General features: G+C 39.6%; 1 protein-coding gene across 7 annotated transcripts in view; it reads left to right on the plus strand.

The window, feature by feature from the left end:
• Positions 1-24,680, plus strand: part of CCDC91 (coiled-coil domain containing 91) — a 350,759-nt gene that overhangs the window by 190,336 nt on the left and 135,743 nt on the right. For all 7 annotated transcript variants that reach the window (XM_034784606.1, XM_034784585.1, XM_034784596.1 and 4 more), the window contains one exon: positions 4,688-4,795. In XM_034784606.1, coding sequence (XP_034640497.1) covers positions 4,688-4,795 — 108 coding nt within the window. The remainder of the gene's footprint in view (positions 1-4,687; positions 4,796-24,680) is intronic.

Genomic DNA, 24,680 nt, shown 5'->3' on the forward strand with positions numbered 1-24,680 from the left:
TTGTGCCTCCCATCCCCACCCTTCTCCCCGGAGCATCGCTTATTATAAACTTTCAAAAATGAATACTACATAATACGGCATTGTTCATTAAAATTAATACATATTTGGCTTGAAAAATTATTAATTTAATTAGACTACATATTTAATGAAAATAAATGAATAACCTGACAGGGTGTGGGGCTGGCTAGCCTGGGGCAGGGGTTGGCTGGAGACGGGGGTGTGTGGGGCTTGGCTGGCTTCGGGCAGGGCAGGGGATGTGGAGCTGGTTGGAGATGGGGTGCGGGGTTGGCTGGAGACAGGGGTGTGGGGCTGTCTGGCTTTGGACACGAAGGTGCGGCAGGGCTGGCTGGAGATGGGAGTGTGGGGCTGGCTGAGGGCAGGGTGGCGGGTACCAGGGCCGTCCCTAAATATTCTGTGGCCTTATGCCAGGCCTCCATGTGGGGAGTGGGGGGGCATCTTCCGGGGGGGCAGGCCTCTGGGGGGTCGGGGCTGGCTTGGGGGGCAGGGTAGAACCACCCCCCAGCACTCACCGGCCGCACGGCTGGGGCCGGGTCTCTGTACTTCCTGCCGCCGGTGAATGCAGCCCCGGCCCTGCTGCAGAGCTCAGAGGAGAGGAGGCAGGGGGGGCTGAGCAGGGGCAGGGCCCTGGGGAAGAGCCAGAGCAGCAGGGGAGCAGCACAGCGCCCCCAGCGGCCGGAGGAGGAATGACATAACTTCCCGGCCAGCCGGACGGAGCTGATCAAAGCCTCAGCGCCCCCTCACACAGCGGCGGGAAGAGGGTTACACATTTAGCTGGCGCCGGGTGAGCATCCCAGACATTTTGGGCACCGCTTTTTGGCGCCCTCAAATCTTGGCGCCCTAGGCGACCACCTAGTTTGCCTAGTGGATGTACTGGCCCTGCTTGAATGATGACCCAGCACATGTTGTTCGTTTTAAGAACACTTTCAGTGCAGATTTGACAAAATGCAAAGAAGGTACCAAAGTGAAATTTTTAAAGATAGCTATAGCACTCGACCCAAGGTTTAAGAATCCAAAATGCCTTCCAAATCTGAGCGGGACGAGGTGTGGAGCATGCTTTCAGAAGTCTTAAAAGAGCAACGCTCTGATGCGAAAACTACAGAACCGAACCACCAAAAACGAAAATCAACCTCCTGCTTGTGGCCTCTGATCCAGATGATGAAAATGAACATGCATCGGTCTACTCTGCTTTGGATCGTTATTGATCAGAACCTGTCATCAGCATGGATGTATGTCCTCTGGAATGGTGGTTGAAACATGAAAGGACGTATGAATCTTTAGTGCATCTGGCACGTATATATCTTGTGACGCTGGCTACAACAATGCCATGCGAATGCCTGTTCTGGCTTTCAGGTGATATTGTAAACAAGAAGCAGGCAGCGTTATCGCCTGCAAATGTAAACAAACTCGTTTGTTTGAGCGTTTGGCTGAACAAGAAGTAGGACTGAGTGGACTTGAAGGCTCTAAAGTTTTTTACATTTGGTTTATTTTTGAATGTAGTTTTTTTTGTATCTACATTTGTAAGTTCAACTTTCGTGATAAAGAGATTGCACTACAGTACTTAGGTGAATTGAAAAATACAATTTTTTTGTTGTTGTTTTTTATAGTGCAAATATTTTCAATAAAAATAAATATAAAGTGAGCACTGTACGCTTTGTATTGTGTGGTAATTTAAATCAATATATTTGAAAATGTAGAAAACATCCAAAAATATTTAAATAAATGGTATTCTATTATTGTTTAACAATGTGATTAATCGTAATTAATTTTTTAATTGTGTGATTAATCGCAATTACTTCTATTAATCACTTGACAGCTCTAATATCAAGTATTACTGTGGTTTATGATTGAATTGTGCTTGAGTTCTTTTAGCGATTTCAGGAAGCATAGCTGCATTAATGTGTTGAAGCTATAGACAGTTCTATATGTGCACTCTATATTCATCTCACCAAGCCAATGAATACCTTTAGTACAAAAGACAACCATTCCAAGATGATGCAAGCCTTAAAGGATCATTGTGGCACGTTTCTATATAATTACATAAGATGGTCAGGCAAAGAGTTTGATGCTAAAATGTTTAAACTTTGGGCTTTTCAGGAGCATACAGAGGGGGTATATTCTTTCCACTTTGACACTATAGACCGTGAACATTGTAGTATCTGAGCGCCTACTATATCTATCTATCTATCTGTCTCTGTCTGTAAACTAATATATGATGGGAAACATCTAATTTTTATAAAGTTTTAAGTTTCATCATAGAATTCATAGTATTTCCTGGCACTTTTTATCTTTATGCAACTTCTTTAACAGAGATAAATTACAAAGTAGAAGACTGCAATCTACATACTATGGGGAGGGATGTCTTACAACAGCCTATATCATTTGGGGGCAGGGCAAGATACAACTGTCGTATGTGGTATAATGCCATATTTCTGTGCCATCTTTTAAATTAAAGAAGAAGTAGAATTAATATTTTATTGAATAAACTTCCTTATTTACTGATACTAACAATTGTGATCATTCCCACAAGGCTAAATTGAGTGTAATGTAATGCTAGTGTATTCTCTTATGAGTAGAACACATCCCCCAAAATCATTTTTCCAAATTGTATTTAGAAATTATATTTTGACTCCTTGTATGTGTTTAAAATCACACTCTTGAGATTCTTGATAAAATCAGTCCTAAAAGAGACAGTTACTTTATTATCAGAACATATAATAACTTTCCATTGTGTTTAAAAAAAAAAATATATGGTGGGTTGTTACTTTTTTCAGTCTAATACTTCTGGTTTTGTTTTCAATGACAGCTACTGAAAATAGACTTAGGCCACTGGTTAAATAATTTACATGGGAACTCTGTTAGCTCCTACATACTGAAGAGTATTCAGCTGAACCTGCACTAGAAGGCACGGTTTGGGGGTAAGAGAGGAACCTTATTTAGGACCACATCCTGCACTTGTTGAAGTCAATTGGGTCTCTCCTGTTGACTTCAGTTAGCGAAGAATTTGACCCTTTATATTTATCTTTGCTTTTATACCTTTTATGTTTTAATGTACTTCATAAATTAATTCTAACAATTCTTATAACATTAGTCCAGAGGTTAAAAACGCAGAATGTTAGAACTGACATTCTGTTCCTGTACTAAGCCCTTGAATAAGGTTTCTCATTGGTATATATCCATTTGAATGTATTCATTATGGGATTTTACCCCAAATAAAGTAGACTTTTGTGAGTTTTTCAGGCATAAATTGGAGTCTTGAGAAGTAAGTTTTTGTGATTGTTCATCTTCTGCATTCATACAAATTCAGACAAACAATCTGCAAAACAACCTTTACATTTAAAGACAAGCATAAGCCAGTGGAAAAGCCAGTAAACTTATTCTTGCCTTTTGATTAAACCTCATGTCGAGCACCATCTGTCACTTTTTTTAATTTACAAGTATTTTTTTTCTTTTGCTTCAGTAAAACTGCTACTGAGTTACAGCAGTAGTCATCCTGAAGAACAGTAATGTTTGCAAAACAAAGCTAATTATTGGAAAATGTTGGAAGATAGACCAAAAGCTGTACAAATATTTTTGTCCCACGGTTTTTTGCATTTATTCAACGTCTTATTTAATGTGTATTGTTTCCCAGCAAGCAAACTTATTTTCAAAACAAACATATCTAAATAATTTGGCCTTTTTTGCTTCTCTGCATATGTGTGCCAAAAATCTGTTTTCTATACATTTTAAGTCTGTTTTAACTTACATTGTAATTGCAAGTAGTTTAATACACAGATTACTATTTAAAAATAGAATTTGCCGTTGTGAGTATAAATAGTACAGTACATATTCTAGAAAGAAGGGACATATAAATAGCATATACTATTGAAAACATGTATAGCACAGGAGTATGTGAAGTGAAGGTAAAAATACCAGCATCATCTTAAAGAAAGTAAATGGATGTAATTCCTACAAATGGTGATTTGGCTACTCTTGTTATCTATTTTAGTTTTTTCCCTTTGCATATAGATTCTTTAATCTTTGCACGGCTGAGATCAAATATCTGTATAATGTCCCTAATTTTATTATCTTTTTAATATTGTCTTGGCACTTTGACTTTTCCACACTTTGACTTCCACCTCTTCACATCAGAGTGTGAACTTCCTGGGGGGGGCATTGCTTTTATGTTTTAAACTACTCAGAATTTCCATCTGCTTTTAGTTGAGTTGTGGTTGTGAAGATCATGCTTGGCCCATGGGATCTTACAGTGTGCCAAGAGGATGTGGAGTTTTGTCAGCCAGTGAAATATGTCTGGCTTTTTTTTTTTTTTTTTTTTCTCAGCAGCTTTCATATGCTTCTCATCTTGTGTGGTCCCACTAAACTGAGTATGTTTAACAGGACTACTCACCCTCTCTATCTTCTTCTATGAGTTGCCTTCTTTTATGCAAAAGGTGTGTGTGTAGGAAACATGAGAGCCAAAAAATATAATCCTGGCTAAAGAAAGATGTATATCTAAAAATGAAAAGTAGTGTTATATAGAAAAGTACTTCAGTAGTTGCACATCTCTGTTCTGTGGGTGCAGCTGAATATCAGATTTCAGTTATATACAAAAGTTAGTTAATTTGCAGTGTGTCAAAAACACTCAAATGTGTCTTCTGTTTTGAAATTGGTCTGCTGTATTTGTTTCCAGGCACTATTGCAGTCTACAGTTCAGAAGCAAGAAGAGGCCATTGAAAAACAGTACGTAGCTGCAATTGAAAAACACTCATACAAGTGTGAGGAACTGCTGAATGCTCAGGTAATACAAGCACTTGTCCACACAGATACACATGTTCATAGACTATATGAATGTGTTTTGCGCTACAAAAAGCATTATGATTTTCATTCGGTTTCTGTTTTGTTTGTGTTGAAAAAAATCATCACAAAACATCAGTCTTCAGTATAATATCCTTGGGATAACAATAATTACAGGCAAAAAGAGATGGGAACCTAACCATACCTCCTAACTCATTAGGGCCCAAATGTGCATTATGGCTTAACCAAGATCCCAGAGTGACACAGCACCAAAGAGAAGGAAGCTTGGAGTGTAAGATTTATTCCTTTATTAACTGTATACTTTTATATAGCTGAAAAGAAAAGATTCAATATTTCTTAAGCCTGAATTTTATTTACTATAATGGACTGCAAGCAAAGATCAGATTTCTATGAAACAGTCACAAATAAATGCGTGATGCAACTTATAAAATGATCATTCTAACAGCTACCGTCCAAATCTATTTTTATTTCAGTGAAATCATTACAATTAATATGACATCAATGATAAAAAGAAAATTATACAACAAGTATTTAAACCTGCTGGTCCATGTTAATGGTCTAATGATTGTTTAAACTTTTGGAACTTGTTTTATTATTGGCAAAGTCTCGCTTGAGTTTATTTAAATTATTTACCAAATAAACTCTATGCATAAGGTATAAATATAAAATTTTCTGTTGGCTAATCTTGAAAAGGCATTCTCAGGTTGTTTGTACTGCTAGGAACAATTCTTCTAAAATGACTAGTAGAAGTTTTTTGGTTTTCGTTTTTCATTTGTCTGTGATGGTAAATTAAAGACCTAAATATAGGTAATGTACGCTTGCAATATTATTTCACAGTATAATACAGAAAGGTAAAGATAATTGGATATTTAGTTGATTAATTTCAGCATTCTCTCAGGTATTTTACAACCGTCTCCTTGTTATGACCATATCAGCTGAAGAGTTTGCTACAAGCATGTAGTCATCTGTGTAAATAGTATAATGGAAAGGTACACAGTACTTTGGAAAAAGTAATTCATCCTTGGACAAGGGGCACATTGCACAGAACTACAGCGCTCTTGAATGCATGCCCTACAGCTCTGCCTAAAAATATACTAAAATGGATTCAACCTTTTTTATGAAATGTTTTGCCTTTTTCTGTCACAGTATCCACAATCGTTGCGCTGCTGATTTAATATATTATTGTTGAGTATTAGGGCTAGATGAACCTCGGAAAAGCTGGAAATTCTGTGAGAATAGGCTTTCTTGTAACATTGTTGATACTTCTTGATTCCAGTTGGGTCAGAAATATTGCTATCATATCTGATGTTTCCATCTCATACCAGGAAGTGGAAAGAAGCATCAAACCAGGAAGTTTTTGTGTGTGTGTGTGTGTGTGTGTGTTTTGAACCTTAGAAAAGGATCACCTCTAGTTTGTTGTGGTAGTTCTCATCAGTTCTTATTTAATTCAAGCATGTTTTTACCATCCCTAATGGTAATAGTAGTGTGTGCAGAATAAGTACTAAAGTGAGGGGATGAAAGCAAACAAACACTGAAATTCTGTGATGGAAATTAGAAAACTTGTCTTAGAGCACCATTTCTCAAATGCAGCCACCAGGGGATTTTCCCTGTGACCACGACAGCTTCTGTGTGGTGATGTGTGTGTGTGTGTGTGTGTGTGGGCGGGAGGGGGTGGCAAAGCATCTACCCCACCCCCTCCCTCCCTGTTGCTCCTGAATGCGCCACTCTGCCCATCTCCGGAGACAGGTGGGGCACAATGTTGAAGGAGCAAGGTGAGTTCTCTATCAGGTGCTGATCACCGTCCATGCGTTCCAACCCCAAGCGCCGACCCTGAGCTCCAGCAGCTGCCGGTTCTGGGTGCAGATCCCCGATGCTGGCCTTGGGCTCCAGTGGGTGCTGGCTTTGGATGCCAACCCTTAGCCCTGACCATGCAGCAGCAGGTGCAGACCCCTAGTGCCAGCCCCAAGCCCCGGCGGCAACTAACCCCCAGCTGCACACTCCAACCACCAGCCCTGGCCACTGACCCCGGACACTGTTCCTGGATGTTTACCCTGGGTTCCAGCAGGTGCTGGCCATGGGTGCAGATCCCCAGCCCCAGGCGACAGCCCTGGGTGCAGATCCCCATCCCCGGTCATGCAGCAGCGGGCACCAACCCCAGGTTCCGGCAGGTGCTGGCTCAGAACATGGACTCCTAGCCCCGGCTGTGCAGCAGCGGGCGCAGATCCCAAGCATCAACCCTGGGTGCCGACCCCCGGCCCCAGTCACATAGCAGCAGGCGCCAGCTCTGGGTACTGATCCCCAGCTGTATGGCAGTGGGTGCTGATCCCCAGCCCTGGCCACGCAACTGCAGGCACTGACCCTAAGCTCTCGTGGGTGCTGGCCCTGGGCACCAGTGCCAACCCACATCTCTGACCATGTGGTAGCAGGCACATCATCCATTGCCCCTGGCCTCTGCTGCCTCATCTCCCACCCCTCCATCCAGGTCTTAATTTGCCAGAACTCGCTGTGAAAAGTGATATTAACAAAAATACAAATATCACTTTTCACAGCATTATTTTTATTGAGCCCTACATAAATAAATTACAAGGATCTGGGTGTGTATACATGCATATTTATTTGTTTTTCCTAAAGTTAGTTAAATATTTTAGGGGAAAAAGTGTCAGTGTGGCCACCAGCAAGAGTTGGTGGCCGCACTCTGAGGTCACCAAAAAATTTGTTGTGAGAACCCTTGCCTTAGAGCAGTGGTTCCCAAACTTTAACAACTTGTGAACCCCTTTCACAAAAATGTCAATTCTCACAAACCCCCTCCTAAAAATGAATATTTCCAGGGATTTTCTCCTTTACCGGAGTATAAATTATAAAAGCAGCGATCTTGGAAGTATAAAATTTGTTTTTATGACATGCTTATTACACACTATTTATTATTATTACACCTCTACCCCAATATAACACAACCTGATATAACACAAATTCGGATAGAACGCAGTAAAGCAGTGCTCCGTGGGGGGCGGGGCTGCGCACTCCGGTGGATCAAAGCAAGTTCGATACGATGCGGTTTCATCTATAACGCGGTAAGATTTTTTGGTTCCCGAGGACAGCGTTATATCGAGGTAAAGGTGTATTTATCATTACAGTACTTTTATTACATTATGAAAACAGTAACACTCTTCCAAGATCTCACTTTTGTAGCTTGTATCACTTTGAATAAGCCTGTTATAAGACAACGCTCCTATGTTTCATCAAGGAGTATCAGATGTGAAACAGCATGAAGGTATTTAAGAAGCTAACTCAGAGTTCCTCCTACATAAGCATTCAGGTCTTGAGCAGTCCAGGCAAACAACGCACATTACAACAAAGCTTAAATTTGTTCTTCATCATAATTTTAAAAACAATACTAGCTGCCTATTTAATTTTAAAAAGAGCAAAAAATATCCACCTCTCTTTCCATTTCTTATAAGGAGTCTTGATGTTTAAATCTCCTCAGTGTGATAGATATGCTTGCTTTGATCTGCTTAGCTCTTGGAAGTCCAGGGGCTCCGGGCTGCCAGGGATCCCTAAGGACAGCTCTGGGGAATTTTTTCCCGAGAACCCCCTGTAACATTTCATGAACCCCAGTTTGGGAACCACTGCCTTAGAGTGATAGTCTCAAAGAATTCAGTCTATTTCTCTTAACAAAGAAAAGCTTAATGGTTTATTTGATTTGTGTCTGTAAGTATCTACATGGGGAACAAATATTTAATAATGCACTCTGCAATCTGGCAGAGAAAGATGCAACAGAATCCAATGGCTGGAAGTTGAAGCTAGAATTCAAACTGGAAATAAGGCATAAATTTTTTAATGGTGAGCATAATTAACCGTTAGGATGTCTTAACAAGGGTCATCGTGGATTCTCCCTCACAGGCAATTTTTATATCAAAATTGGATGTTTTTCTAAAAGATGCGCTCTAGGAATTATTTTGGGGGAGTTCTGTGGTCTGTGTTATGCAGGAGGACAGACTAGAGAATCATAGTTGTTAGTTTTAGTAAAACAGCATTTACATTCACTAATGCTGTTGACTCAGTTTTTTTCAAGACCTGTGGGAGACATGAGTGTCTGTGGTTTCTATCCATTATCAAGTTTATTTGTTTTAATTTTTTTTATTTTTGTGTATAGTATTTCCTGTACATGCGTTTGTGCCCAGCAAACATAATTAGCAGGACTACGTATTTATACAGCATGGTTATATTCTCTCAACGCACACAAATTACATATGCATACAGAAAGGTCTGAAACAGCTCCAACTGAAGTCACTGGAAATTTTAACACTGACTTCAATAAGAGCAGGATTAGACTCTAAAAAAGAACATATCCCTTTTTTCCCTTAACTCTTTCAATTATATTTTATTTATATATGTGTGTGTGTGTGTGTGTGTGTGTGTATATGTCGATATCGAGATATACATATACACACACACACTTTCAATTATATTTTATTTATGTGTGTGTGTGTGTATATCTATGTGTCTGTATTTATATATATATGTATGTATGTATAAAGAATTGTGACCTTGGGCAACACACTTCACCTCCGATAATAATGGCAATAATAATGCTTACCCCTTTGTAAAGAACTTTGAGATCTGTGGATCAAAAGTGCTATGTAAGATCTATTTATTTATTTATTTATAAAGCAGCAACAGTGTGGTAGGAAGGTAGTGCCTCTGATAAACTGAAGGTTGTCTTAGAGTTGTTCCTTCCAAAACCCATTCATAAGGAACTAGATTGAGAACTGAATGTCAGATGGTTGTAACAAAAAGTTTTATAGGCTGATACTTTTACACTGATATCACTTAAGATGTTAGTATTGTGGGGACGTTGGGGAGGAAAACATAGGCTTAGCTGGAATGTTCCTGAATTTGTAAATGAGAGAACAAACTGTATTATGTTCTTGTTTGGAGAAGAGTGAGGGAAGGAAAAATGAGGGGGTGAGGAACATGTATCATTACATAGAAATGATGACAAATATCCTTATTGTTACATTTTTATTTTTATTGCTGGTACAGTATATGTAATACTTCAGTGCATGTTTCTGATCTTGCTGAAATAATGGAATTATAAAAACATTGCATTGCAGACTGGTGGTGAGCAAACTAAAAGTTCAGTCTGGTTTTAAAGAGCTTACTGGTTCCATTAGACTCTCAATCTGTGAATGAAAATATTAAGTATTTAATAAAGTTGAGAAGGAAAGTGATAGAACAACATTTTTATTTTTATGCCTGTCAAGAAACAAATATATACCATTACCTGGAAACCTAAAAGGAAAGGGGAGTGGTTAGAATCCCTAATGATTGGTGAAAGTTGCATAGCTAGTAAGTAGAATCGACTGTCATTGTGAGTTGAAAAGACAAGAGAGTGGAGTTGAAAATCAGTTTGCTAGAGTCTGGAAATTTCTGGAAAGTAGGAAGGGTATCTGATAATATGGTCCTATATAAAGCTGGCTAGCTCATCTTATTTTACAGTCTACAGTCTCAACTGTGATAACGTTATTATTTCTCATTCCCTGCTGTAGAAAATGTGAGAACTGCTCATCATTACTGCTAAGTGATGGTTACTGTTTAATGTTACCAAACATCAGTGTATGAATATATTTCACTCAAAATGCTTAAAGTTGAAAGCAGTGGTAGGAAATAAGTAATTGAATGAAGTGAAATATGGAAGCAGATCAACTTCTTTGAGCAAAAGAACCCTATTGTTTGGTGTATTATGTGAAATGAATTTGTGTTAGTCTAATTCCTGGTTGATGCGTCTCTACAACACAACCCAGTCCTCTAATTGACACTGTTTTGTGATGTTAAAATAATGGAAGTTATGAATTATAGGCTTGAAAACCTGGTAAAGCATGCATACGTTGTTTTCTGTGCTTTGTAGATGGTGATTTTAAAACTGAGAAAGAATCAAACTAATTGCTACAAACATCTATATTAATGGATGAAGATTTCTTTTTTCTTTTTGATTTGGCTTACATTATAATATGTAAAGATAGTTATCATTTGATAGACTAATCAAGACTTAAGACATAGAAATCCCTTTTCATTGGAGATCTCATTTATATGCGGGAAAGGATTAGTATGAAAAACTGTATTGCATATAAAGATTAGTGATAATACCTTGGCACCCATATATCTTGAATTACCTAATTACCGATCCTTTGTGAGGGGACCATAGTCACAAAATACATTTCTTATTTTAAATAAGAAATGTTAATTTAATTAACATACTTAACTTGTAAACATCAGAGTTATCAAAGGTGTTTGTGTATTGTATCATAAGCTGTAAAACATTTAAGTTGTGTTGAAGCTAAAGTGAAGTGATATCTTGAAGGCAAACATGACTAAAATATAAACCTGAATAGCCAAAAACTTAAGTGCTTGTTTAAAAGTGCACCAAGGCACACAACAAAAATAAGCACAAGCAATTCCAACCTCATAATTGAAGAAAGAATAAACAGGTGCTAATGTAGAGGTTAAAGATTTATACAGCTGTTTCAACCTTCTGGTGTTGAGCCAAGCTAAGACCGAAGGGGAACAGATAACTCAAGTAACATTTATATAGCTGTGTGATGGGCTGGATGATTGAATATATCAGATAATGTGGAGAGATTTTTGCACGTAGCAAAGCAAATTACAAAATAGACATTTGGGTGGGGAAAAAAAAGTGGCTGATACAGAAATTTCAACCTGAGAAGAAATACTCATCTCTGTAAAGCTAACCAATGAGATTAACCAACGTTAACCTTCAGCAAACAGAAGGGTCTGTACAGAACCTTTAAAAAGAAACAAAATAAAAACAAAATCCCATCAAACTATGGATGTCAAAACCAGAGACCCTAAAAATGTGTTCCAAGCGGGTATACGTTGGTTGCTTTATACTGATATTTTGCAAGTGGAATTGGGATGTCCCAAGACATTTACACACACTTTTATAGGCTGTGGCTTCTGGAAACAAACCTCCAGTAATGATGTGCATTTTACAAATAGGAAATTATAGAAGAGATACCCTGTTTTCTCTTTACACCACGGAAAAGATGTTGCATGAAGAACAGCTCCAAAAAATGGATTATAACCTGGTTGGTTCACATCACCTTTTTGAAAAGAAAACCAACCAATGGACTGTCCATTATAATTGAAAAGAAGCTTCTTCCTTCAACAAAATATTTTCTACTTTTTGTCCCTCTGTTTGCATCTCACTCTTTTCCTCCCCAAAGGGGGAACTCTCCCATCTCCCGGGGCAAGTTGAGAATCCCTGGAACAGAAACTTAGCCTGGTTGCTGCAGAGGTGAGGGTGAAAGAAAGAGGGCCAGGATCCCCTACCAGCCTAATTTTTATTTTAAAACTTTAACTTGACTTAATGTTACTCCTGTTTCCCTATTCTGCCGAGGGAACAATAATAAATAAAAGGGGTGCATCTAGATAGTTTGATAAATGTTCTTCTGCTTGGGTGTTGGTGAGGGGGAACCTATTATGATTATCGCCCTTAGCTTTTTCCATTTGGATATATTGCCTTTTTTAGGGAGTAAATAAAAACTTCCAAGGAACTAAATTGCAGTAATGAAGAACTAATTGAGATCCCTAAGCCTTTTAGCACCCTTCAACCTTTAACTAAGGGGTGGGGATTATGTGACCGTTGGGGTAAGTTGGTTGTCTGTAGTGTGTGTATCTGTGTTTGTGGTGTGCTTGCTGCTTGACTGAAATATACCGTTTGCTTTGTTTGTTTGTGTCATAAACAGATAGTTAAGGGTTAATGCCTCTTTTACCTGTAAAGGGTTAAGAAGTTCACCTAGCCTAGCTGACACCTGACCAGAGGAACCAATGGGGGGTTAAGATGGTTCAAAAGGAAGGAGGGAAGTTTCCTTTGTTTAGTTTCAGTTTCAGTTTTGACCGGACTGGGAAAGCTCCAGAATTCAGCCTCTTATCAAGTAGTGAGTGTTAGTGAAGGAAATAAATAGGTTTATGTTTATTTCTTTGTAACTTGTCTTGGGCATTAGGGAATAATCAAATTGGGTATTTTTTGTGTAACTAAGTTTTTGCCCAGGGGAACATCCTCTATGTTTTGAATCTGTTGTCCGAGAGATCAGCTGTTATGCTATCCACCAGAGGGTTTTCTTTTACCTTTCTTTTCTTTAATTAAAAGTCTTATTTTTAAGAACCTGATTGATTTTTTTCTTGTGTTAAGATCCAAGGGAATTGGATCTGGACTCACCAGGAATTGGTGGGGGAAAGGAGGGGGGATGGTTAAATTCTCCTTGTGTTAAGATCCAAGGGTTTGGATTGGTGTTCACCAGGAAATTGGTGAAGAAGTCTCTCAAAGCTACCCAGGGAAAGGAGTTAGAACTTGGGGGGTGGGGGGGGGGGGCAGCAAAACCAGATCTAAACTGATAATTCAGTTTAGGGGTTCACATGCAGGTCCCCATATCTGTACTCTAAAGTTCAGAGTGGGGTTGAAACCTATGACTGTTTGTTTGTGGGACTGTGTGCTGACCGTGTGTGTGCTGAGCCTAGTGGCCTGCTAGGCAAGGCTGAGAGCTTCTTAATGAGGCTGTGATCCCTAAGCCTTTTAGCATCCATCAACCCTTAACCAGCGGGTGGGGCTATTCAGGGAGACCAGGGCTTTAAAAAGCCCACTTCTAAGCGACCACAGGAGTTAGCGAACAGGAGCAGCTAATGGGAGTTTTGCAGGGGAGTTTACAGGTGGAGTGTGAGCAGGGGCTAGAACTCAAGCAAGATTCTTTAAACTTAAAAACCAAAACACCCCCTTGATATAAACAAAACAACAACAGCTGCAGGAGTAAAAAGAAGGCAGACAGAAGTCCAGCAACAGAGTGGGGGTTACCCAGTTTATTGCGCCCAATGCAGTATGTATGATTATCTTGCCCTATGGGTAGGTGGCGTATGTGTGCATTCGGTGCAAGGGGCTCCTGGCCCTCAGAGACTGTGTATGGGCTTTGGAGACCAGAGTGGCTGAACTGGAGGAGCTGAGGGAGACAGAGAAGTACATAGATGAGACTTTCCGAGACACAGTAGAACTGTCCCACCCCCGGTCTGACAGTCTGTGCTGTTGAGGAGGATGAAAGTCCCAGGGAAGGAGAGCATCTAACTGGAGCAGAGGGAAACAATCCCATAGTTGGGACCCTCCTTCTAGATGATGTTGTAGTATCCTCTTGCACTGAGGATACCTCTCTAGGGAAGGGAACTCCAGCTATTAGAAAGAGACAGGTATTAGTAGTGGGCGATTTGATCATTAGAAACATAGCTGGGAGAACCGCATGGTGACTTGCCTGCCTAGTGCGAAGGTTGCAGATCTCTGGAGACATCTAGATAGACTTGTGTAGTGCAGGGGAGAAGCTGGTGGTCGTGGTACATGTAGGTACCAATGACATATGGAAGGGTAGAAGAGAGGACCTGGAGGCCAAATGTAAGAGATTGAAGTACAGGACCTCCATGGTAGCATTCTCTGAGATGCTCCCAGTTCCACACGCAAGGCCAGTTACACAGGCAGAACTGCAGAGTCTCAATGCGTGGATGAAATGATGGTGTCGGGAGGAGGGGTTTAGATTTATTAGGAACTGGGGAAATATTTGGGAAAGGGGGAGCCTATACAGGAAGGATGGGCTCCACCTAAACCAAAATGGAACCAGATTGCTGGCACTTAGCATTAAAAAGGTTGTAGAGCAGTTTTTAAACTAAGGGCTGGGGGAAAGCCGACAGGTGTGGAGGAGCACATGGTTTGGACATCCCTTAGGGGAAGATCTATTAATAGAGAATCTCTGTGTCCTAGTGAGGCAAGAGGATGGAAAATGATAAAATACAGGCAGGGTCTGATCAGAAACAGTCAAATAAAAAAGAATCCCATTCAATTACATTGTGTAATGGCAGACAGCTAAAAGGAGACAAGTTTTTAAAGTGCTTGTATACCAATGCTAGAAGTCTAAATAATAAAATGGGTGAACCAGAGTGCCTCATATTAAATGAGGATATTGATATAATAGGCATCACAGAAACTTGGTGGAATGAGGATAATCAGTGGGATACAGTAATACCTGGGTACAACAGGTCGTGCTGGTGGGGGTGTGGCATTATATGCGAAAGAAAGCATAGAATCAAATGAAGCAAAAATTGTAAATGACTCAAACTGTACTATAGAATCTCTCTTGACTGAAATTCCATGCTCTAAAGATAAGAATATAGCGGTAAGGGTATGTTACTGATCACCTGACCAGGGTGATGATAGTGACTGAAATGCTCAGGGAGATGAGAGAAGCTATTAAAATAAAAAACTCAATAATAATAATAATAATAATAAATAATAATAATGGGAGATTTCAATTATCCCCATTATGACTGGATACATGTCACCTCAGGACAGGATGCAGAGATAGTTTCTTGACACTGTGACAAAATTCCTCCTCTATCTTGGTGGGTCCTGCACTTATTGGCAGATTTTCTTGCCTCAAAGAGTCACCATGTGGTTTGGGGAACAGCCCAGAGACCTTTCCCTCTGGGAGAACCCACAGTCCAGGTCAATTGGGAGGTTTGGGGGGAACCCGGGCCCACCCTCTACTCTGGGTTCCAGCCCAGGGCCCTGTGGACTGCAGCTCTCTATAGTGCCTCCTGTAACAGCTGCATGACAGCTACAACTCCCTGGGCTACCTCCCCATGGCCTCCTCCAAACACCTTCCTTATTCTCACCACAGGACCTTCCTTCTGGTGTCTGATAAGGCTTGTGCTCCTCAGTCCTCCAGCAGCGCACTCTCAGCTCCTTGCACCTCTTGCTCCCAGCTCCTCACATTCCCACCACAAACTGAAGGGAGCTCCTTTTAAAACCCAGGTGCCCTGATTAGCCTGCCTTAATTGATTCTAGCAGCTTTTCTTAATTGGCTCCAAGTGTCCTAATTAGCCTGCCTGCCTTAACTGGTTCTAGCAGGTTCCTGATTACTCTAGTGCAGCCCCTGCTCTTGTCACTCAGGGAACAGAAAACTACTCATCCAGTGACCAGTATATTTGCCCTCTACCAGACTCCTGTACCCCACTGGTCTGGGTCTGTCACAACACCTTAAATGACTGCTTCTTGGAGTAGCTGGTCCTGGAACCCACCAGAGGAGAGGCAATTTCTGATTTAGTCCTAAGTGGAGCACAGGATCTGGTCCAAGAGGTGAATATAGCTGGACCGCTTGGTCATAGTGACCATAATATAATTAAATTTAATATCCCTATGGCAGGAAAAACACCACAGTGGCCCAACACTGTAGCATTAAATTTCATAAAGGGGAACTACATAAAAATGAGGTTTGTTAAACAGAAATTAAAGGGTACAGTGCCAAAAGTGAAATCTCTGCAAGCTGCGTGGAAACTTTTTAAAGACACCGTAATAGAGGCTCAACTTAATTGTATACCCCAAATTAAAAAACATAGTAAGAGAACCAAAAAAGAGCCACTGTGGCTAAACAACAAAGTAAAAGAAGCAGCGAGAGGCAAAAAGGCATCCTTTAAAAAGTGGAAGTTAAATCCTAGTGAGGAAAATAGAAAGGAGCATAAACATTGGCAAATGAAGTGTAAAAATACAATTAGACCAAAAAATAATTTGAAGAACAGTTAGCCAAAGACTCAAAAAGTAATAGCAATTTTTTTTAAGTACATCAGAATCAGGAAGCCTGCTAAACGATCAGTGGGGCCATTGGACGATCGAGGTGCAAAAGGAGCACTCAAGGACGATAAAGCCATTGCAGAGAAACTAAATGAATTCTTTGCATCGGTCTTCACAGCTGAGGATGTGAGGGAGAGTCTCAAATCTGAGCCATTCTTTTTAAGTGACAGATCTGAGGAACTGTCCCAAATTGAGATATCATTAGAGGAGATTTTGAAACAAATTGATACATTAAACAGCAATAAGTCACCAGGACCAGATGGTATTCACCCAAGAGTTCGCAAGGAACTCAAATGTGAAATTACAAAACTACTAACTATAGTCTGTAGCCTATCATTTAAATCAGCTTCTGTAGCAGATGACTGGAGGATAGCTAATGTGATCCTGTTTTTTAAAAAGGGCTCCAAAGGTGATCCCAGCAATTACAGGATGGTAAACCTGATTTCAGTACCAGGCAAACTATTGAAACTATAATAAAGAACAATATTGTCAGACATATAGATGAACATAATTTGTTGAGGAAGAGTCAACATAGTTTTAGTAAAGATTCTCACCAATCTGCTAGAATTCTTTGAGGGGGTCAACAAGCATGTGGACAAGGGGGATCCAGTGCATATAGTGTACTTAGATTTTCAGAAAGCCTTTGACAGGGTCCCTAACCAAAGGTTATTAAGCAAAGTAAGTTGCCACAGGATAAGAGGAAAGTTGCTCTCATGGATTGGTAACTGGTTAAAAGATAGGAAACAAAGGGTAGGTATAAATGGTCAGTTTTCAGAAAGGAGAGGTAAATAGTGGTCTCCCCCAGGGGTGTGTTCTGGGAGCAGTCCTTTCAACATATTCATAAATGATCTGGAAAAAGGGGTAAACAGTGAGGTGGCAACATTTGCAGATGATACAAAACTACTCAAGTTCCAAGTTAAGTCCCAAGCAGATTGCGAAGAGCTACAAAAGGATCTCTCAGAACTGGGTGACTGGGAAACAAAATGGCAGATGAAATTTAATGTTGATAAATGCAAAGTAATGCACATTGGAAAGCATAATCACAACTATACATATAAAATGATGTGGTCTAAATTAGCTCTTACCACTCAAGAAAGATCTTGGAGTCATTGTGGATACATCTCTGAAAACATACACTCAATGTGCAGCAGCAGACAACAAAATGAACAGAATGCTGGGAATAATTAAGGAAGGGATAGATAATAGGACAGAAAATATCATGTTTCCTCTATATACAGTTGAATACTGTGTGCAGATATGGTCACTCCATCTGAAAAAAGATATATTGGAATTAGAAAAGGGCAACAAAAATGATTAGGGGGTATGGAACGGCTTTCGTATGAGGTGAGATTAATAAGACTGGGACTTTTCAGCTTGGAAAAGAGGTGGATAAGGGGAGATATGATTGAGGTCTATAAAATCATGACTGGTGTAGAGAAAGTATATAAGGCAGTGTTGTTTACTACTTCACATAACACAAGAACTAGGGGTCACCAAATAAAATTAATAGGCAGCAGGTTTAAAACAAACAAAAGGAAGTATTTCTTCACACAATGCACAGTCAACCTATGGAACGCCTTGCCAGAGGATGTTGTGAAGGCCAAGACCATAACAGGGTTCAAAAAAGAACTAGATAAATTCATGGAGGATAGGTCCATCCATGGCTATTAGCCAGGATGGGAAGCAATGGTGTCCCTAGCCTCTGTTTGCCAGAAGCTGGGAATAAGTGACGGGATGAATCACTTGATGATTACCTGTTCTGTTCTTTCCCTTTGGAGCACCTGGCACTGGCCACTGTTGGAAGACCGGACACTGGGCTAGATGGACCTTTGGTCTGACCCAGTAGGGCCATTCTTATGTTCTTATGAGATAACACAAATATGAAGGATAAATATTATTCTAAGGATAACAACATAGATGGGAGTTCTTCAGATAATTGTAAAATGATCAGTCACATTTATCATGTTTAGAGATAAATGGTCTGAATGTGTATTATATGGACACGAGGCCATTGACTTCCCTACCCTTCTTTTTGTAGTTCTCATTATAGAATAGCAATTGCAATTTGCATTTACTCATGAATTCAGAATACTCTTTTCATTTCTAAGCATTCTCTTATGTCAAGGGTTTGCCTTTCCTCAGTTTTGAAGATTTTCCCTTCCATATGCTAGTTTTCAGTGCATTTCTCCTCTCCTAAAAAGTTGCATTTCTGCATGCTGGAAACATACATGCAAGTTTTCTTTGCTACTAAGACTTCCCCAGTCTTAGATTTTGGTCATATGATTTTCTTGACCACTAATGTTTAGACCAGTCCACAGCCACAAACTTGTTAAGAGATGGTGTTGTAGTTGCTTCCCTTTTTAGCTTAAATGCGTTCAGCTAGGAATCTTTCAGAATCTGATCTGAGAATCTTATTCTTGGACAGTCACATTAGCTAAGTCAAATTAAACCTTTTCTGGATTTGCCAACCTCTGTTGGCAATAGCTCTTTGGCTTCTAGAGGTTCTATAGCTACCTTCCTCTTCAGTTTTATAACTTGTTATAAGTGTATCTATATGATCTTACCTATCTAGTTATTCCTAATTTGCACATCGCAATAATATAACTTTCTTCTTCCCTATTCTTCTCTCTCACAACCCTCAAGAACTCTATTACAAGTTGTGAGATTTTTCTCCTTTTGTGTTTTATGTTGCATTACTGAGTAGTAGGCTTTTTATACTGCCCTTAATTTTCATTTTTTGTCTTGCTGCTTTACTGGGAAGTGGAGCCATAAGAACTTGGTTGTAGGGTGAGAGACAAGGAAAATTATTGCAAACAGAATTGCTGGTATGTATTTTTTCGTTCTTTACTAAAGAATTCCTTAACTCGTGTCTGCATCCATGAGTTCTCTAAGCCTTCCTGTAAACTCTCCCACATTGTATGTGTATATCTTTCTGAATTAGAATATAAGATCTGTGAAAACTGAGTCTGCCTTTGTGTATTCTGTAGAATATTGTGTACAGCTGGTGCTCTGCACATAAGGCAACATTCAGCAAACTACTTTTAAGCATATGAGTAGTCCTATTAACATAGTCGAAACTACCATGATTCAAGTTACACACATGCCTAAATAATTGCTGAATTGCAGTCTAAATGAGTATGTTAATTACTTTGTTACTCCAATTGTCATTTTGCTATGAATTCTCTTCCATTTAAATTTAATGAAGTGAGCTTTTATCGTTAGAGAAAACTTATACTGATTTTTTTTGTTTTTGTTTTGGAGTTTTCTCTGAGGGAGAAATCTTGCAGCCTTGGTTTAGAGGCCCCTCTGGCAATGGAGAAGGTGAACTTCAACTGTGCAGCAAGGGGTCATCATTTGAGGAATTTGCATGGGGTGGAAATGCTTACTTTTTAATAGAACCTACAGGAGCAAATTCTCTACCTTGCCCAAGTAGAACTGAAGTGTTGCAGAGGTGGGCGCAGAACAGGGAGTCAGTTGTAGTTCCCTGATCCTCAGTCACTTCCTTCAGGCACATGTTGAAGTTGGCCAGGAGTCACTGTAACATATCGGTGCAGGATTGGGCATACAGATACACCTATAAGGGAAAACGATAACTTATTTTAAGGTTAGAAAATTATCTTTCTCATAATAAGATTTTTGAATAGTGCACAAAAAGAGACCTATTTTCATAAATACAGTTCTACAATTGGTAAATTGCAATTAATTTGGTTTGGTATGTTTAGTATGACTGAAAAGTGAGTGTCCTGAAATGACCTAATTTATATTTAACCAGAGGGAGTCATCAGACCTGTAACTGTGTATTTTTATAATCTCAGTCAGTTCTCTCTGAAATAGGAATAATGAGGCTTTTCCCAGGACCTGTGTTATTTCCTCCTACAGTTAGATTCTTCTATGCGAAACTGAAATGAAAAGGAAAATTTCATAAAGACACAAGAACACATTTTAATTAAAGAATCCTTGAAAAGTTGAGTCCAATGGTATATTATTTCTGCTGATGAATGAAAGATTGGATTGTCAAGTACTGATGACCGTTTCCATAAAACGTTTTCCCTTGGTCTTGTCAGTGGAAAGTGTAGGGTGTTTATATCTTTATTTCCTGGAAAAGTAGAGAATCTTAATTATCCACGGGTTAAAAAGAATAAATACTGCTGTGACTGAGTTTTCCTGGTCAGTTATTGAATGAAACCTTGTCCTTGAGATGAAGACATTCAGCTGACTTATTACACTGGTCTACAATTTTTGAGAAGTCATCTGCTTCAGAGATAAAATATGCTATTTATTATGTATTTTGATGTGCTGAATTCAAATATGACAATTCAAACAACTGATTGGCTACTGTTTCTAAGATATTTAAGTTTTTACATTTTGTCTATGTATATTGTGTAGATAGTAGGGTTTTAATCATAAATTGTAAACCTAGGTCTTTTCATGTGTTTATGGTTGCTTTACATGATAATATTTCACCTGTCCTGTTTATGTAACACTTGAAAAATCAGCAAAAAGGTTCTATAAATAACATTTATTATGAAACAAAAGGCAAAAAACTATTATGTACATAGTTTAGTCCTAGTCAGTGTCTACTCGGTGCTTCTTGGCTTGTCTCTTGTATTCATTAAATGGAGCATCTCTTGTCACTGTCCAGCAATAGTCTGCAAGCATTGATGGGCTCCATTTGCCCTGATAGCGTTTCTCCATTGTTGCAATGTCCTGGTGAAAAAGCTCGCCGTGCTCGTCGCTCACTGCTCTGCAGTTTGGTGGAAAAAAATCTAGATGAGAGTGCAAAAAATGTATCTTTAGTGACATATTGCAACCAAGGCTTTTGTATGCCTTGAGGAGGTTTTCCACCAATAACCTGTAGTTGTCTGCCTTGTTGTTTCCGAGAAAATTTATTGCCACTAACTGGAAGGCTTTCCATGCCGTCTTTTCCTTGCCACGCAGAGCATGGTCAAATGCATCATCTCGAAGAAGTTCACGAATCTGAGGACCAACAAAGACACCTTCCTTTATCTTAGCTTCACTTAACCTTGGAAATTTTCCACAGAGGTACTTGAAAGCTGCTTGTGTTTTGTCAATGGCCTTGACAAAGTTCTTCATCAGACCCAGCTTGATGTGTAAGGGTGGTAACAAAATCTTCCTTGATTCAACAAGTGGTGGATGCTGAACACTTTTCCTCCCAGGCTCCAATGACTGTCGGAGTGGCCAATCTTTCTTGATGTAGTGGGAATCTCTTGCACGACTATCCCATTCGCAGAGAAAACAGCAGTACTTGGTGTATCCAGTCTGCAGACCAAGCAAAAGAGCAACAACCTTCAAATCGTCACAAAGCTGCCACTGATGTTGGTCCTAGTTTACGCACCTCAAAAGTTGTTTCATGTTGTCATAGGTTTCCTTCATATGGACTGCATGACCAACTGGAATTGATGGCAAAACATTGCCATTATGCAGTAAAACAGCTTTAAGACTCGTCTTCGATGAATCAATGAACAGTCTCCACTCATCTGGATCGTGAACGATGTTGAGGGCTGCCATCACACCATCGATGTTTTGCAGACTACAAGATCATCTTCCATGAAGAAGAATGGGACAAGATCCTTTTGACGGTCACGGAACATGGAAACCCTAACATCACCTGCCAGGAGATTCCACTGCTGTAGTCTGGAGCCCAACAGCTCTGCCTTACTCTTGGGTAGTTCCAAATCCCTGACAAGGTCATTCAGTTCACCTTGTGTTATGAGGTGTGGTTCAGAGGAGGAGGATGGGAGAAATGTGAGTCCTGTGACATTGATGGCTCAGGACCAGAAGTTTCATCCTCTTCCTCGTCTGACTCAAGTGAGAATGATTCTGGTGCATCAGGAACCGGCAGTCCTTCTCCGTGGGGTACTGGGCGTATAGCTGATGGAATGTTTGGATAACGCACAGTCCACTTTTTCTTCTTTGACACACCTTTTCCAACTGGAGGCACCACGCAGAAGTAACAATTGCTGGTATGATCTGTTGGCTCTCTCCAAATCATTGGCACTGCAAAAGGCATAGATTTCCTTTTCCTGTTCAACCACTGGCGAAGATTTGTTGCACAAGTGTTGCAGCATATGTGTGGGGCCCACCTCTTGTCCTGATCTCCAATTTTGCAGCCAAAATAAAGGTGATAGGCTTTCTTAACCATAGTGGTTATACTGCACTTTTGTGATGCAAAAGTCAGTTCACCACAAACATAGCAGAAGTTATCTGCACTGTTCACACAAGTACGAGGCATCTCTGCTCACTTTGGCTAAACAGAAATGTGTCCCTTTGCAAAATCAAACACTGACAAATAAGAGAGCACGACACTGTATGATATAGGGCAATTTGTTCAGCAGAGTGATGTAAGCTCCGTTATGATTGCATCATGCATGACTTCTAGGAATAACATGATGGAATTCATATCATGTATGATGCAATACCAGCTTCAGATTGCATTATTCATTGTTTTGCCTAAAAAGCAAGTACTGTCCAAACCCAGTCATAGATTTATTCATAGATCCAATCAAAGATGTATTTTAGTCATTTCTGGTTTAAATTGAGATCCCTTCCCTTTATAACTCACTTATCCTCCGCCATTCCCAAGTCAAGGGTCATATATACTGACCCAGTAGCAAATCTTGAAAACTAGAGCCAATCAACAATTTTAAGCATCATTTTTGTTCTCAGTGACCCAGAATTAGTAAAGTTTGACTGCATTTATTTCAGAAGCATTTTGGCTGTAGAGCAGTGTTACAGGGAAGGTTTGGTGATTCCCTACTGAAATGCCTAGTATTTAAATATCTTCGATTGCAGTGTTGTTGTGGCTGTGTTGGTCCCAGAATATTAGAGAGAGAAGGTGGATTAGGTAATATCTTTCATTGGACCAACTTCTGTTGGGGGGAGAAACAAGCTTTCAAGCTACACACTCTCCTTTTCAGGTCTGGGAAAGGTACTAGGAATGTCACAACTAAATACAAGATTGAACAGATGATTTAGCATAAGTAATTAGCGCACATTCCAAGGACTATTCAAGGTGAAGTGGCCTGTTTAACACACCTGTAATCATAGGATGAAAAGGGGGGTTAGTGGATTATAGGTTGTCATAAACCATAAATCCAGTGTCTTCATTAAGACCATGATTTTTTGTGTCTAGCATAGTTATGAATTTAAGCTCTCAGACTCATCTTTTGAAAGGGCTGTGTAGATTTCCTTTGAGGTATAGAGTCATTGCTTTGTGAAAAGTGTTCACCCACCTCTTCAAAATGAGGCTTTTACTACATCTGTACTATTCATGGAGATATTGAGGCTTAATTCACGAGTGTTTGTAAAATGCTTCCTCAGATGGAATTGAAAAGTAGTCCTCTATTAGTTACAATGAATCTATAAATAATTTAATACTTTGTTCTGTTGAGTTGGATAGCATGTGTATTAACTTTAGTGAATGTTGCAATTTTCATTGCAATTTTGTTCTTGAATGGGTTCTCCCACAGTTTACTATTTATACACCCCTCACATAGTCCAACATGGATGCATTGATTTTAATAGCTGCTATTCACTGATAATGTGAAGGTTAACTGTACTTAGACAAATACACCTATACCCCGATATAACGCTGTCCCCTGGAGCCAAAAAAAACTTACCGTGTTATAGGTGAAACTGCGTTATATTGAACTTGCTTTGATCCACTGGAGCGCCCCGCCCCCCCCGGAGCGCTGCTTTACCGTGTTATATCCGAATTCGTGTTAGATCGGGTCGCGTTATATTGGGGTAGAGGTGTAGTGTCCCCAAACATCAACTGCACACACCAGCACATGTAGCCAAAGTATGGCAGATTCATTCATGTATATGTTGAAGGAAGAGGAAAAAGGAGCTTTTTGCCCCTCCCCCTTACAATAAGTCTGCACTGAGGTGAGGTACAAGTTGTCCATATTTACAAAGCATTTCAGTTAACCTTGGATAATTTATTCAATTTCTGATTTATAACTTGCATTTTAGGATTAATAGAAATATGTTTAAAGTACTTGTTTGGAACATAACTGTACAGATTTGAACTGGTTATTGGTACTTTATATATAGTGTTTGAGCTATACAATAACTGAAAGGAAATATCTGAATTACTTCACTCATCTTGTAAATTATTTATACCATATACTTTTGCAAACCTATGGTTATATATTTGCATACCTGA

The sequence above is a fragment of the Trachemys scripta genome, chromosome 1 (assembly GCF_013100865.1).
Source record: "Trachemys scripta elegans isolate TJP31775 chromosome 1, CAS_Tse_1.0, whole genome shotgun sequence".
In the NCBI taxonomy this organism is placed as follows: Eukaryota; Metazoa; Chordata; order Testudines; family Emydidae; genus Trachemys; species Trachemys scripta.